Raw genomic sequence first — 16018 nt, 5'->3', positions numbered from 1 at the left:
TTAACTTCATCCCTACCCCAGTTAATAACTGAACAAGCTTTAAAGTATTCATTAGGAAAAAACTAGCATAGTCAGTTCTGTGAGAAGTAAGTATTACACAAACTTTGAGTCAAAGTACAGGACAGACAAAACTAATGGCAATTTCAGGATGAAGCATCTGTATTTGTCAAGTATTTTACCCACCCATGAGTATACACATGACTATGTCACCAAAGCCAGAAGATAAGTTAGACAGAAATTAATTTCTACTGAGCAGTCACTGCAAATGCACCAGGGCATTGTAGGAGATGAGGAGCTCACACCATTCACAGGTCAGCCCTGTAACCACCTTATCTCCCTTCAGCACACAAGCAATGTCTGCAGGGAGAGGGTGGGCCACATGACTGTAAAACACAAGTCTACTGTAACATTTCTCAAAAGGACAATTGTCTTCAATGTAAGATTTATCCAGCAATTAGGTAGCTGAGCTGCAAAGTGAAAAAGCACAGATGCTGCAGCAGGCTCAGTGCCTAGACAACAATTTGCATTAGAAATAAACAGGAAACGCATAATTTACTTATCCTAAATACTTTGAGAACCACAATGTAAATTTCTTAGTAACTATCCTATATGCAAACTCACCAGCAAATCAGAATTCAACAAGAAAAAAGAATCCTCTCTCTCCCAATTATTTCACTTGATTTTTGTTTCACTAAAAATAAGCCAAAGGCACTCTTAAGGAAGTTAATCAAACAAAACAAAATCAAACCTGAGTATTACCAAAATTAAATTTCATAGAATACGATTGATTCAGTATTTTTATTTACAACACTAATTATATACTCTCTTGTTACCTGCATCCCCTTCCAGCTCATTTCAACATGTTCTGTTTCATATATAATTATCTAATTTTAATGCTTAATTGAATATCTTAAATTGTGATGAACCTCCCGGATCCACCTTCTGAGTAAAAAATACCAACAACTCACTGATTCAAGAGGCTGCAGCAAGTCCTCTGGTTCTGGTTCCTTGCTAGGAGCAAGGCACCCACAAGATCATGTGATAATCACAGACTCTAAAAAATAGCTGACTTGCACATTATTGGACTTCCCAGAACTCAGTTTCACTAATCCCATTTAGAAGTTTGTCTTTAATGATTAAAGCTTGACTTGCATATATACTCATGGCAATTTATACTTCCAGACTTAAATTCTCCATAGTTACACTATAATTTCATTCTTGTCTATGAAGTATTTATGCAGTTGTTTCCTTTTTGTATTGTGCAGTGTTTCATCTTGGTTCTTCTACAGTAAGTTGTTTTGATGTTTTCCATATGCAAAATACACATTTAGGTTTTTCCTGACTAATCTTTTATTCAGTGGCTTTTGTCGTAATTGTTTCTCACACACAAAAATTCAGTATTACTAGTTGTTCTAATAAAAAAAATCTTCATGATTGCAAAAAACTAAACTTAAACTGAAATGAAGACTTTACATTTAAGATTCCAAAAACTCTTTCATTCTCCACTGCGCTTTTCTGCTTCAAGAACTTTTGCTTTAAGGCTACCAAATGACTACGTTAATTTGAAATATTAACTGATTTTAGTTAAGCAGTTTTCATAAAATAAACTTAATATTGTTGTCATGCCCATGTCTTTCCTCCCTAGAAAATGTAAGTCTCTCGAATCCCTTTGTAGCACCACTACGAGCAAAGGACATATCCATTTAAATATCAGCAAAATCCTCTTTACCAAAGAACAATTACATACTTGGGTTACAATTTATCTTTCTTTCATCTACATTTTAAAAGTGATAAATCATAGACCATGACATAATACCAGACTCTTACCCAACTCATTTTTGGTACCTTTGTTCTGGGTTTTTAATTAATTTAGCTACCATGGCAAAATCCAGAAGGTAGGAGGTGAACACTATGGGAAATTCATTAATAACAAAGCCTCATAATAGAATTTTTGGCATTTCTGGAGGGAGGAGGAGTTGCTTTGGCAAGGTAGAGTTGGGGGGCAGAGAGTGTTTGGGCTGTAGCTGTTTTAAAGTTTTGCCTTACATGGCAGGTGAAGCCAACCATGCAAGGAAACAGCTTCCTCTCCCAACAAGCTTCCTTATGGAGTAATAAACAGAGAGGCAACAGCTTCCAGTGCCACAAATGCCACAAAGAGGGCAAGTCATCCAAGACTTGGAATTTTGTCCATCCCATATTTTTCTTACTGAGATTAACTGTTGATCTAGGTTGGTGCAAATATCTGGCATACACCAGTTGTAGTGAACCATAGCAAGCATATTTTCTTGAAGTTTTACTTACTATTTTTTTCTTTTGGGATTTTAAATCTTCCAGCGCATCATCTAAAAGAAGGACATTATACATTAGTTTTCAAATATAACATTTCAGCACACTCCAAACATTGATTTCACCTTGAGATATCAGGAAAAATTATGCATTGACCACTACCAACTCTAAACATCAGTAAACTTGGTATAAAATAACTAGAGTTTTTATGTGAAAATAAATCACTTAAAATGCTGAAACTGCTTATAAATTATAGCCTACTGTTATCACTTTACAGTTATAACTATTAAAAAATTTTATGTACCATTTCCTCATTAAGCAAACCAATTCTAGCCAGTGCCCTGCTTTGACCTACATTAAAACTGGTACAACAATGGACCAAATACATTTAATCTCATGACTCAAAATACAGAGAAAAGCTTGAGGTCTAAGTATTAGCATATCTGAGTACCAGATTTACTGGCTTCAGTATTTCACATAAACCTCTTAACACATACTAGTTTCAAATGCCAGGTCAATTCCAAGCTTTAAAGCTCAATCTATTTCCTCCTTTCCACATTCTCAGACCACAGCAAAGCCCCCAGTTTTGTAAGAACAACTACCAGAAGGTCATTTTTCTATTAGATGTCAAGAGACTGTTCCAACAGTCTAGCACAACAGCTAACCTCTCTAAGAGGAAGAGAAAGTAGAAAGGCCAAACACATATGGGATTTTCCTGAAAGTCAATGTTTGGAGCTTGACACTCACAGAAAACTCACTGTAATAAACCATCACCTAATGCAGAAGATACTCTCTCAACAAATTAGCTTTCTACTACCTCTTATCACAGCAAGAGATTTTAACAATACACTGTACAACTTTTTACCCTTTCTCAGCTCTACTGAACACTGGCAGCTTACTTCCTGTAAAAATATACCTATTCTTAGCCATTTTTAAAGACAGAAAAAGCTTCACAGAACTACAAGACACAAACTCAACCAAACTAAACACACTTTTTTTATATATTTTTACTATTTATAAATATGTATTCCATACCATTCCAAGTTACTTCAGGAAAACTGTTACTTAAAATAAAGGGGAAAAAAATTACTTGAACTTCTCCAGAATGTAGAAATCCATTTCCATCAAATACACCTCTTCATTAAATGTGCAAAATACTAAAACTGGCATGCACATATTTGAAATTATATTATTTATACAATAAAAGGGTAACTACAACCATCCCCATTTGTTAATAGGACATGGAAAAAGACAATATTTAATCCTGGGATGGACCACAGAAGATGGATAATTCCAGAAAGTATGCATCTGCAAATTACTAAGGTACCTCTTCTCACCAAATGTTACATTTACATTAGAACACAACCTCACATGTTGGCCCACAGATTAATAGCTTAAAATGTACTGCAATGCAGTGTGGTACCATGAAACCAAATAAGCAGCAGAATACAGCCAGCTATCAATGGTTGCTCAAGAAACTGCAAGTGCTTTTGGTACAGAAATGCCTAGAACATCTTCAAGCACAGCCTTCTACAAAGCAATGCCATCAGTTTCAAGTGTGGGTGTTTCCTTCTGATCACTTCACCTCCTGTATTCAAGAAGAACCTCAAGAAACACCTGCCCCTTAAGCATGGCCAAATGGCAATTACTGCGAAGTACTCTCAAGAAACCAACCTATCTCATCTTAATTAAACCTACAGAAAAAAAATAATTCATACTAGAGAAGTGAACACCTGCAATATACCTCATTTATTTTCTCCAGCTTTGGGACAGATCAGCCGAAATCTTTAACAGTTGTTTCCCTGACCAGTCCTAAAAACTGAAACTCCACCATCTCACTGCATCACCTTCCCTGGAGTCTAGCCACAAGTTTTCTTCATTCACAGCATCACTCCCAAATCTGGTGTATACTGATTATCCAGCACAGAGCTTTATTGCATTAAATAACCACCTCCAGTGTCTCAGTATGTTACACTAACTTATCCCAGAATAAAAATTTGATTTTGAGCAACTTGGTTGATAGTTTGCTCTCTCAGCTATGCTTTCTCCTGCTTTACTGCTTCAATCCTACATTCGATTTTTCTTTTTCAAATATATGACTTTTATCTCTGAGGTAAAACACCTTATTTTCATCCAGTCTCTTGAAGCACACAGGAATAATCCCTTTTGGCATGTTCTATCATCTACTAAACCCTTTAAACACGGGTTCAACAAAAGCACCAGACTTGCCAGTATGCTCAAAACAGCAATAAAGACATTTAAGCAAAGTAGAAAAATATACTTTTTTTCTTATTCAGCCATGAAATGCAAATCATCCATTTCACCTTAGAAATGAATCACACAGCACCACAGAATATATGGACAATTTTATTTCTACATAAAAATGTATGTTCTGTGCTTGCATATCAAACGCAAACATTCAGTTTAAGAAAAATTCTAAAAGTGATGTTTAACTTGTAAGCTGTCACAAATTAAATACATCATGCTGCTCTGCAAGTCATAAAACACAGTGCAACACTGAGGTTTGCCTGTATTATTGCTCACATCACCATGAGATATTGTTACAGGCTGGACTGCTTTCAAGGAAAGTCTCAAATGAATTCTAACTACTGCAGACAAGTGCCACAGATGCTGTTTTTAAATAGCATGCAGATTCATTCTAATGCAAAATTTAACAGCTTTTTATATATATTTGAAAACCTCCATTACTTCTTGGTTTTGTTACACTTCCAATTTTCCTTAGCTCTCAAAAAAGCAGAAAAACCCACTTATACCTTTCCCACTCAGGAAAACATAAGTATGCTTTGGAGAACTTGGGAGAGAAAAGATATCCTGACAAATAAATTAGACACATCTGCTATAAATCTCTTCCCTTTTGTATAAGGATAACAGATGACTGCTGGAATACTTGTGAGATGGAAGTATCAAGGGAACTACTACTACTGTTTATACTTCCTTTCCCCTTGATCCTACTTTTACATCATATTTTATTACATTCCACATTTGACACATGCAAAAACAGGAGAAAGTTAGCACCATTTTATAAGTGAAGTGAAAGATTAAGCAGTTTCCTTCCTGCTCTTTCATGAACTATGTGGTAGAAAAAAGTTTAGCTAATACTACTAATTTCAGTATCAATTAAAAGGCTATCCTTGTCCTCCTGGAAGCCAAATTATCAAAAGCATTTATATTATCACAGCAAGCATTATCCTCAACTAGCTACATATTTAAAAGTAAATAAATAAAACACAAGAAAAAAGTACTTACTATTTCTTTCTGTCCGTTTGGAAAAGAAAAAAATTAGCAGAGTTCTTATACACCAGATTCTTTAGGAAAAAAAAAAAGAAGAATTACATTAATTAAAATATATCACAGTAACCATTTCTGAAGTCATTTAGCAAACAACATTTAGCAGATGAGATTTATTTCACAAATACAGACAAAAACCTTCAAACACTATTCATATAAAAAAGTAAAAAATAAATTAGCACCTTGTCAACAAGCTATCAATATTGCTCTAAATAAAGCATCTTTTCAATTGAAATTAACTGTTACTTAAGGCAGAAATACTAAAGCAGCAGCAATATCATCACTTGCTAAAAAATGTTCAGCTGAAAATTACTTAGTCATCACTTCTTATTTGATAGATTAATAAGACATTTCATCCAAAAAAAGAAACTTACCAGTTCAGACCCAAAATTAAGGCCCAAGAGATTTGTGGGAAGAATTCTAATACCAATGAAAACCATGTGATAGAGCTATTGTACAAATGCTCTCCCAAGCAGAATTAACTGACCTGAGTCCTGGTGATTTTAGAGAAGCCTCAGTCTACTCAGTTTCTGTAGGGTTTTGGCTGACTTAGCTGGAGCAGTTTACACCAAGATGAAGTTAAACTGATCTATGACCCCTTTTCATCTGAAAGATCTCTTTGCAATCATCAGGACTTCATTTGTTTAAAAGCTTAGAATTGCTACTAATATTAAGCTGACACTTCTCCTGGTAAGTTATTCAGTCTAAGCCAAGTGGCAAACCTCATCCACCAAGCCATTCCAAGCATCCACAACCCTCCTAATGTTAATTAAATAATAGAGCCTAAACTAGCAATGCTTCATTTAAGAAAAAAAAAAAAAAAAAAACAATCTAAAAGGCTAGAAAGGTTATCTGACTAAAAGCATGCATAAGAAAGCAGGCAAAAGGCTCTAAGAGTTTTCATAATGACTTAATTCATAAGAACAACTTCTGTATTTATACAATGGTTGCCCAGTTAGAAATGCCTTCAAGTATTAACAACACAGCCCAAGTTAGGCAAGTTGGATGAGGTACCTGGAATCTGAGAGCAGCCTATCCAAGGTAAGAGAAACAAAGAAGTTTAAGTATTCCATGTAAAAGGTGTGCTATAATAACTGATCTAACAATACAGGTGGATTTATCCACTAACACAACACAAAATGTGTCTTTCTAAAGTACCAGAAGAAATAAATGTTTAGAGGGTTTAAATTGCCTTAAATACCTTGTTACAAAGGCAAAAGCATTATTTCTTTTTAAATGTATGCTTAATAGTCTTCTAACTAAAGCTGTATTCTAAATACGAAGTAAGTCAGACATCATGAAATAAAAAAGCATTTCCTCTGTAAGAAATCTGAAACAGAAGTTTTATAGGGGATCATTTCAACCAATTTTACAAAAAAGAAAACATATTTCTTTGAAAATCAGAACATGCAAATTAAAACTATTTCAAATAAAAATCAGTTCAAGAAGAGCACCCTTCTAAAATGCTAACGTACTTCTTCAACTTCTCAAGTATTTCAGTACACATTTAAAATTAATGACGTTCTATTCCTAAAACTTAACTTGCACTTCCAACATCCGTAACTTGCTGAGACCCTGAGGGACTGACCTAAGGCAGAAATAAGTTGGTGACTGACTGCAAGCTGGAAGAGGCAGACACACTCCAGTTTGATTAGGTCTGAAAAATCTCTAGAGCTATTACTGGGTGGCACCAGGCATTCAGCATGGAGTCACCTCTTGACCGAGAACAAAGACAAGCTGGCAGCTGCTTGCCATTCATATCTGCCAAAAAAAGCTGAAGGGGAATAGCTTAAGGGAAAAAAAAATCTGATAAACAGTTGCAAGTCATAAGAGAACAACAGACTGATTCTAAGTGCTAGTAAGCTGACATCTAAATCTGAATTTTACAGAGAGCCATCTTGAGAAAAATAAGCAGAACTGGACAAACTAAAGAATAAAAGCCCAACATGTAAATTCAAACCACAGCACAAGAAGCCATCACCTTCAATAATAAAAGCTTTCATTTCTATACTAATTCTAACACATCTATGTGAAAGGAGGCTGGTAACACTTCCTCTTTTACAAGCCTTTCCTATTAGCACGAACAAGCCTCACACACTAACAACAAAGACTTTAAAATGCTTGTCCTCAAGAACAAAATTAATTCATATTGCTGCCAAAGATTAATTTGAGCTCTAATTTCTATATTAATCCTTTCCAGTCAAGATCCTGCTGCCCATATATTTTCTCCACAGGAGTACACAACAGCAATATATCCGTATATTACAAATAATGACAAACAAACACCATCTTCACCTTGGGGGTTTTCCATGTGTTACATTATGCTCATCAAACTTGCGAAGTCTCAAATATTTACTTTGACTTTGCCTTCACATCTAAAGCTAGGGCATGTACAAACCATGCCTTCATACAAAGGCACTGTAAAAATGGAAGTACTTATGATCATTTTAGCAAATCAGTAAATGCACCATGCTCCCCATTGTTAGGGAAGATGCTCAGTAGGCTGCTCTCACCCTCCCTGATGGTCTGGAGGAAGAGAAGGCTCCAAAGCAGCTGTTCAGTGAGGTGGGAGCCCTTTTTGTTACTTTTAGAAAAGTGGATTTCTTAGACAACAAAAGCCACTCATCAGGACAAGCAGCCAATCAGCTCAGTGGAACAAACATGTAGCAATACTTTCTCCAGTTCACATACAATGAAGTTTGTATATTTTCTTGTTGAACAAAACAGTCAGTGATTTTCCAGAAAAACAGCTAATTATGTAAAAGTAGTTTCCAACACACTTAGGGTGACAACTTTTCAATCCATTCTGTGTTAAAAGTCACCTAACACATAAATTAAGTTTCTCCATTCATTCTTGTATTTTTCCCAGGTTTATACACTACATTTTACATGTAGATGACATACCTTTGGTTACTTCTGTATAGTAATGTTACTTCTCAAATGGCAATTAAAACAAAACCCAAGAAACAGAGTAAAAACAAAACCCTTGTGCATATACTACATTATCTTACAGCTGTTCAGACACAGCTTTCTAGCCCCAGCATCATTTTGATAAGCCAAGTAACTTTAGATGCTATTATCTTTTGATGATAAGACCTAGCTCTATACTAAACCCAGACCCACAAGACACATTCCCCTCAAAGAAAGTGTCTGCCTACCTACTTGAATTTATTTTAGAAGAAAAAATTCAGCAAGTTATGACATTTCAAGGATTGTCAAAGCAAACTCAAACCCCTGCTGAGATGTATTTTCCATCTCCTTTTATCAAAGAGACAGCAGTTAGAAAATAAAAAAGGCATATTTACTTACATGAACGGAAATGCAAAAAATGGAAGCGTCATTGTCAGCCTTGCTGTCCATTCATCAGGAAGACACCACAAATATACAATTAAGCAAGTGATAAGGTAAAGAACTGAGGAGTAGAGAAGAAGCCTTCCAACCCATAGTTTCTGTAGCCTCTGATTTTTTTCTCTAAATTCTTCTAATGTCTGTATTTCCTGCAAATAAACAGGGTTTAGCCTTATTAGTGCAATTAGTAAGAGGTTTTACTAAGCTGCCTTTAAATGTTTGCTAAAATCAGCCCTATCAGTCTGATACTTGATTAGAAAAGTCAAGCAGCTCTTTGATAAATGACAATATTTGCCCAAAGATAACTTTCATATCATGAATACTCCATACTAATAAGGCTATGATATGGGCCACTTGCACCTTATTAGCAATTGCTAAGACAAGTTAAAAATCAGCACTTTTTCACATTTGTAATGCATTAGTATATTTGGGAGAAGTGAAAAATACCAGAATCTTATGCATGGCAGTCTTTAGTATCACAGAAGTCACTACTAAGCATACTCAGCATTCTAAAGCTTTCATCAGATACCTGTGGAATGTTAAATGACACTTTTCTACTAACATGGCAAATTGCTGGAACCTCTCCACCTTACTTGTTTTTTCCTTTCAGTACTTTCCTCACAATTAAGAGTGCAATCATGAACATCTGTAGGATGGTATATTAATAAGTGATGGTATATTAATAAGCTCTGCTATGTTAACCATTCTGACTGTATTTCAAGTGACAACAGAAGTACTCACAGCTTCATTAAAAGGAAAACAAAAATACCAACAGAATATTTCAAAACAGTTAATTTCCCCACAGAGTACAGACATCTGTCACAAATGCTGGTGAAAAATCACAATTGATTACTGAACAATTGATTACTATCCAGTTATTCTGCCCCTGACCTTACTACCACTACAGATGCAACTTCTATGAATAAAACCATACACTGAAGCTTTTTCAATCAACCAGATGAGTGGAACTTTGCATTAGTGACATTTTCCTTTACAGGGGACTTCAACAATTAGTTATTACTGAATTGTGTAATCAAGGCAGCTTCACATTCATTCCCATTTCAGGCTCTCTAAATAAATACTTGCCCTGCAGCTTCTCACTATCTATTATACAGTATTGATACTTTTTAAATTACTAAACAGTAAGGGGAAAAATTCTAACAATTTCTCTGATGTGCAGAATCTCTACTACTGGAATAGTTACCAAAATAATTTAAAAGTTCATGAGAGTATTTTACCTAATGTGAGAGAAATACATGGCCAGCAAAAAGGACACATATTTCTAAACAAAAAAAAATCAAAGAAAACACCAAAAAGTAAACACATACCTTATCTATTTTCTCTAATACTTCTACAGTGGAAGGCTTTGCCTGCTTGCAAGGGAAAGAACAAAGATATTAATCTCACTTTTAAAAACTCAGTATTTTGTAGATTACTGTACATTAACAGTTTCCTAAAAAAAGACATACTCATAATAAATTAATAAATTATCTATTTTACATAAAGGTAAGAAGTTTTCCTACTTTAGTGTGACAAATAAAAAGGATTGTAATGAATCACTATTTTACAGCTGGCATTACTCTAACCTGAAAGCTCCTCTCCTACATCACAAAAAATGAAAATCTATAATGCTTCTACAGCAATAATGAATGTGTAGGTGGAAAGCAAAACAAGAACAGAATTGATGAGCGGCAGAAATATGCAAAACACAGAGAATATAGAGAGGAAGCCCTAATCTGAGTACTCCAGCTTTTTACTACTATTCATCCCATATAAGGACACATGGTGTAAATCAATCATAAGCAGCTGCAAATAAGGGCTGCCATCACCAGTAAAATTCCCTATAGGAGCACGTGGAAATCCACCTTCTAGGAATCTTTCCTAATTTCTGAGAATTATCACACCACAATCTTTCTCCACCCTTCACACTACAAATTCAACAGCCATAGCTCACACAGCATCACCCTGAAAGTGAGTTTCTATTACACAAAACTGACACTCCATCTGAAGTTTCACCTTTAATGGAGTTTTGTAGGGAAGACTCTGCAGTCAACTGCTAATAAGCAAAGGCAAACCTAGACTCAAGCAACTCACACCTGCCAGGAGAGTAGTCAGAAACCTCATGCCTCTTCTTCCTCATAAACTCAGTACACCACTCAACAACCAATAAAACAGAGAGGAAGACAGACTTGTACAGGAGTAAGTCGCTACCAAACCATTTGTTAAAACAGCCAGAAATGTTTCTGCACATACCCATTTTTATCTAGGTCACCAACCTGTCAAGTCACAGATGCTGCAGTTTCTATCCCAATGATGCACAACAAAAGTATTTAGATTTACAGAAAGAGTTAAAACTGTATTTTTTTAAGTTAATCAAGCCAGTGCCAGACTGGTACTGCAAAGGAAATGAAGGACAACAGCAGAGTTTCACAGCTTAGTGATTTAGCAAAGAATACTTTTGGTCATGATATCTCTCACTACTGGACTTTAATGACATACTCACAGGAAAAGTTCAGCACTAGCATTCAGCCAGCATTAATAGTCAACATGTCCTAGATACTCCCATCCTCCGGACTAAAGGTTATTACATTGTTACACAGTGTTACTTACCCTCCATCTTGAAATTAATCCACCCATCTTCTATTGTGGACAAATGCTGGCAGAGCTATCAATCTTCTACAAGAATTCACAGCTAGAAATAAAGCATTAAGCACTTAGGAGTAATCTAACAACATGATCAAAGATTCTCAAATTCATTCCAACATCTTAAGAAATCACAATATTGTCTAAAGCCATTGTCTAGCTATCTACCTATGTGCTATCTTTAAATTAATTTTTCTGATTCACAAGCCACCCTGTAAGTCAGTTGATCAACTTAGATGGGGCCAAAGTTATTTTTATTTTGGAAATACTTAACTAGCAGGGAGTTCTCAAAAACACAGGCACAAATGAACTGCAAAAAGAGCCACCAAAACACTCCAGCAGAAAAACAATTTTAAAAACTTAGTATTGGGCACAATTATTTAAGATACTGATTTCCAGTTATTTCCTCTGCTGCCCCTAAGCACAACTCAGTATTCCTTTTACATTGCAACTCTAGACATTCAGCATTAACACCCTATTAACATCTCATCCTGTCCATGAGAAAATTTCTCAAATAAATCTATTTCTTTTTCATGCTCTCACCAACAAGAATATGCTGTGTGCTCAGTTTTAAGTTCAAAGAACCAGTTTCAAAGATTTCATTTGCTGTACAAAAGTACTACATTGACAGGTCTTCCCTGCACAACTCACAAGCCAGTCATCAGCACATCAAATGACTCTAAAACAATTCCAAAGGGGCAAGAGCAGCTCCCCTCACCCTACACAAGCCTGGAACCCATGAACAACACTAACTTGATGATCTGGGTCTAAGTTCCTGAAACAAAATTGTAGCAACTTTCCATCTGAAGATAGTTGAATCAATTGAACTTTAGGATGCAGACTTTCTCTCCATCCATTTAATATACAAGTTTTTTTACCTATTTAACAAAAAAGTAATCAGTTCAAAACAACCCTGACAGTAAACTAATGCTCAAACCCAGCCAGGACTCAAGCCTTTTCCATTCTGGAATGAAACACTAACACTTATTAAAACAAAGCCGTGATCTAGCTAGACAGAAATATAAGTGATCATTATCTTGCTTATTAAGTTTCCTTTGGCCAAAAATGGAAAGATACATTTCAATCCAAATTTGTTTTGGATTGAAAAAATTGTCTGAGGCCACTAGAGCAACTTCACATGTATAGGATATGCACTGCTCACTAGCACAAACACTGCTGTAGTCTGGTAACCTCCCCACCTTTTAAGAAAGCCAAGGACTTCAGAACTCTAGGCCCCACTGGCTTCAGAAACCATCCCTTAAAGATAAGGAAATCCATATCAGAAATGCCATGAGAACAAAGCCAGAACAGATGGGCAAATCAGCTCTGCTGCTGCCAAATGAGTAGCACCAAGGGCTGAGATACAGAAAAAGCAATTACCCCTTGGACTCGAACAAATTCTCAAAATAATCACTACTACAGCAACTCAACTCAGTAAAACAGCAGTCTTTTTTTTTAAACACACAATCTAACATCAAGAATTTTACACAATGTGACTCTACAGACACAGGTGAGCTTTTGAATGATGGGTATTGCAGTAGATCTGAGCCTACACTTTCTTCCCAGATATTTCTACAGACACACAGCCTTTACATTGTTTTGCAATGAAGATAGTGTGTCAAATAGCCAACTGCGAAGTCTGTAAAGCCAGCACAAGGCTCCCAAATCTGGCTTGTTTCCCTAGCATTGCCACTGCCCTTAGGAGCAATGGTGGCTCTCAGTTGTGCACACAGAGAGACACAGAGATGCTCACATGGCCTTTGTGTGTGTCACTTTCCTTCAAACCATAGTGTGAGAACCTCTCCGCTGGAAGTGTTAGAGGATCTTTTGGGAACAAATAATCCATGAGCTACTCTGACTTATAGCAATAACACACTCACAGTGCTATTGCTGCACAAGGTTTTTTAAATATCTGGTAAACACTTGGAAGAGAAACAGGTTTGACAAGTGTCACTATGCACCTGATTTTACAGGAGCTGTGATGATGACAGGCTTTACAGATGCTGCTCTGCAAGTCTGCAATTCTACCAAAACCCTTCCCCAAAGAGGTATTAAGGGATTAGGGCCACTAGATTCACACTTACAGTTTAGCCACTGACTCCTCAGTGAGGAGGTGGAAAATTTTCTATGATTACTCTGGAGTGCCTCAGATGTTTTCCTTCTTCCCCTCTCTCCTTCTTGACATGCCAACACAAATTGTCTTCAATTTGTCTTCAATTGCTTCAAGCTCTCCTCCTCCCTCCTCACCTGCCACTCCACATACCTACCACTAATATCTATCCTGCTCTTCATGGCAAGAGATCATCCACAAGTTACTTCCTTCCCATGCCCTAAACAACAAATTATTGCACAGGACTTTTCCCTCCTGAAGACTGCACTCTAGCACTGAGCTGTGCATTTCACTGACTAAGCAGTAGAGCAGTTGGACTTATTTCCACACACATTATCACTGATGCAACACACAAGTAAGATAACTGCAGCATGTCCTAGGCTTAAAACTGACAAAAGAAGCACTAAAAACACTGAACAGAGAAGCTTAAGAAAACACTACTATCAATTTTATTACCTGACTCTCTCAAAAAAAAATATTCATAGCAGCTTTTTGACTCCCAAAACATTTAAGTTATTTATTAAAAAGCAGAAGTGCCAGACTAAGAGACCAGAGCAGAAAAAGCATCTTCTTTGAATGAGGCAAAAAGCCACTAAGACATCCACGCCCATCCACCCAGGTGGAGAAAATAGCTTAATGATCTCATTACACTTTTATCAAGTCAGTCTCAAATTTCTTCAGGCTTGTTAATGTTTTACAGGTTAAAAGTTCTCCAAAAACTCAGTCTCCCAAGTAAATTTTAATAACTGACATGCTGAAATTCAAGACTGAATAACATCAAGAGAAGACACACTAGAAGAAAAAAAAAAAAGGAAGTTAGGAACTTGTAATCAAGGCCTCACATACAGTCATACAGACATCTCCCCTTAAGGAATGGGCAATGCTTTTCAAATAGGCCTTTTTCGCAAACTTAGTCATTCCACTTTCTGTAAGTATTTTTAGATATTTACCACTACAAAGAACACAAATTCTACCATTCAATTTGAATCTCTAGTTCTGCTCACAGTTTGCTCAAAATTTACTGACCTCAGAAACTTCCACTGTGACCATAAAAAGTTTCTCCAGCTGAGCGCCGCGGACAAGGAAACAAGCAAAACCCAACCAGGAGCATCACCCACCACCTACTGCTAGCCTGTCCTAGGACGCCTCAGTTACAACAAAACACTACTTTTTTCCATTCAAACTTCACTTTCGGTTGTTTCTGTCCGGAAGCATCCCCCAAAAGTCCTATGCTTTGCAGAGCCTTAATTAAAAACGCAAATTAGCTCCCACACGGACCGCACAGCGCCGGAGCGAGAAGTGGGTGGGTCGGGCGCTCTTTTTTGAAACCCAACCCCAGCGGGCTGCGCGAGGGGCGGCCGGTGCGGGCCCGGCGGGCCGGGAGGGCGCAGCCGGAGGTCAGCGGAGCCCCCGGCTCCCGAGGGCGCTGCCAGAGGTCAGCGGAGCCACAGCTCCCCGGCTGCGACACCCGCACCGCCTCCCGCTTCCGCCCCGGCGCCCGCCGCCCTTCCCGCAGCCGGGGGCTTCCCCCTCCGAGGCTGCACCGCGGCCCGCCCCGCCCCGCTGCCCGGAGGGAGAGAGAGAGGGAGGGGGCACCTGCCGCTCTGCTCCGCTTCACGCCCCAGGCCGGTACCTGAGTGCTCCTATGGGGAGCGCCGGGCGCTCCTCACCCGCCCCCCTGCGCCCCCGTCCCACCGCGGAGCCGCTCGGGGCCGGGCCGCGCATCCCCCGCCATCGCGTACCTGCCGCGGGCCGGGCCGCGCATCCCGCCCGCCGCCAACGCCGCCGCAGGAGGAGCGCGGCGCCCGGGCGCTGCTCCCACCAGGCCCCGCGCGGCCGCCGCAGCCAATCAGCGCCTCGCTGCCGCGGGGCGCGCTGGAGCGGGGCGGGGCCGGGACGGGCCGCGCTTCGGGCCGGCGGCGGCTGTGGCGGGGCTGGGCGGTGCTGCTGCGCTCCGCTGCCCGCTCCGCTCCGTACAGTAGCGGACCCGGCCCTGCAGTGCCGTATTGTACCCGGCCGTGCCGCTCCGGACCGTACCGGATGGTACCCGACCGGGCCGTGACATGCCGATGCGCCGTTCCCGCCGCGCTTCGCGGCCCGGCCCGGGCGGTGTCCCGGGCGGCTCTGCCCAGCCAAGTTCAGGCGGGCGGTGTTGGAAGGCGCTCACCATCTTCCTGCGGCTCTCGCTGATGTCTGTTAGAGAAAATAAAGATGTTTTAAGGCAAAACCGCAGGAACGTGAGGGCCAAAGTGTCGTGTGGAGGTTTGCAGGCCTCCCGGCGCCCGTGCTCAGCCAAGGAGGCCGTGCTGACAGAGCCGCCGT

At 38.9% G+C, this 16018-nt stretch overlaps 1 protein-coding gene across 4 annotated transcripts in view; it reads right to left on the bottom strand.

The window, feature by feature from the left end:
- Positions 1–15584, bottom strand: part of LNPK (lunapark, ER junction formation factor) — a 59569-nt gene extending 43985 nt beyond the window's left edge. For 3 of the 4 annotated variants that reach the window (XR_003379556.2, XR_270816.4, XM_005484088.3), the window contains exons 1-6: positions 15439–15584; positions 11554–11635; positions 10272–10316; positions 8905–9092; positions 5554–5612; positions 2302–2342 (exon numbers count right to left, since the gene is read on the bottom strand). Coding sequence is in view for 2 of the 4 variants with exons in the window: in XM_005484088.3 (XP_005484145.2) it covers positions 2302–2342; positions 5554–5612; positions 8905–9092; positions 10272–10316; positions 11554–11580 (360 nt within the window). In the remaining 2 variants the exon portion in view is untranslated. The remainder of the gene's footprint in view (positions 1–2301; positions 2343–5553; positions 5613–8904; positions 9093–10271; positions 10317–11553; positions 11636–15438) is intronic. The other variant, XM_005484089.3, reaches the window with a different exon arrangement.
- Between the last annotated feature and the right edge of the window lie 434 nt (positions 15585–16018).

The sequence above is a fragment of the Zonotrichia albicollis genome, chromosome 10 (genome assembly GCF_047830755.1).
Source record: "Zonotrichia albicollis isolate bZonAlb1 chromosome 10, bZonAlb1.hap1, whole genome shotgun sequence".
Taxonomy (NCBI): Eukaryota; Metazoa; Chordata; class Aves; order Passeriformes; family Passerellidae; genus Zonotrichia; species Zonotrichia albicollis.
The sequence above is the reverse complement of the archived record's forward strand: the minus strand, read 5'-3'. Positions and strand labels throughout refer to the sequence as shown.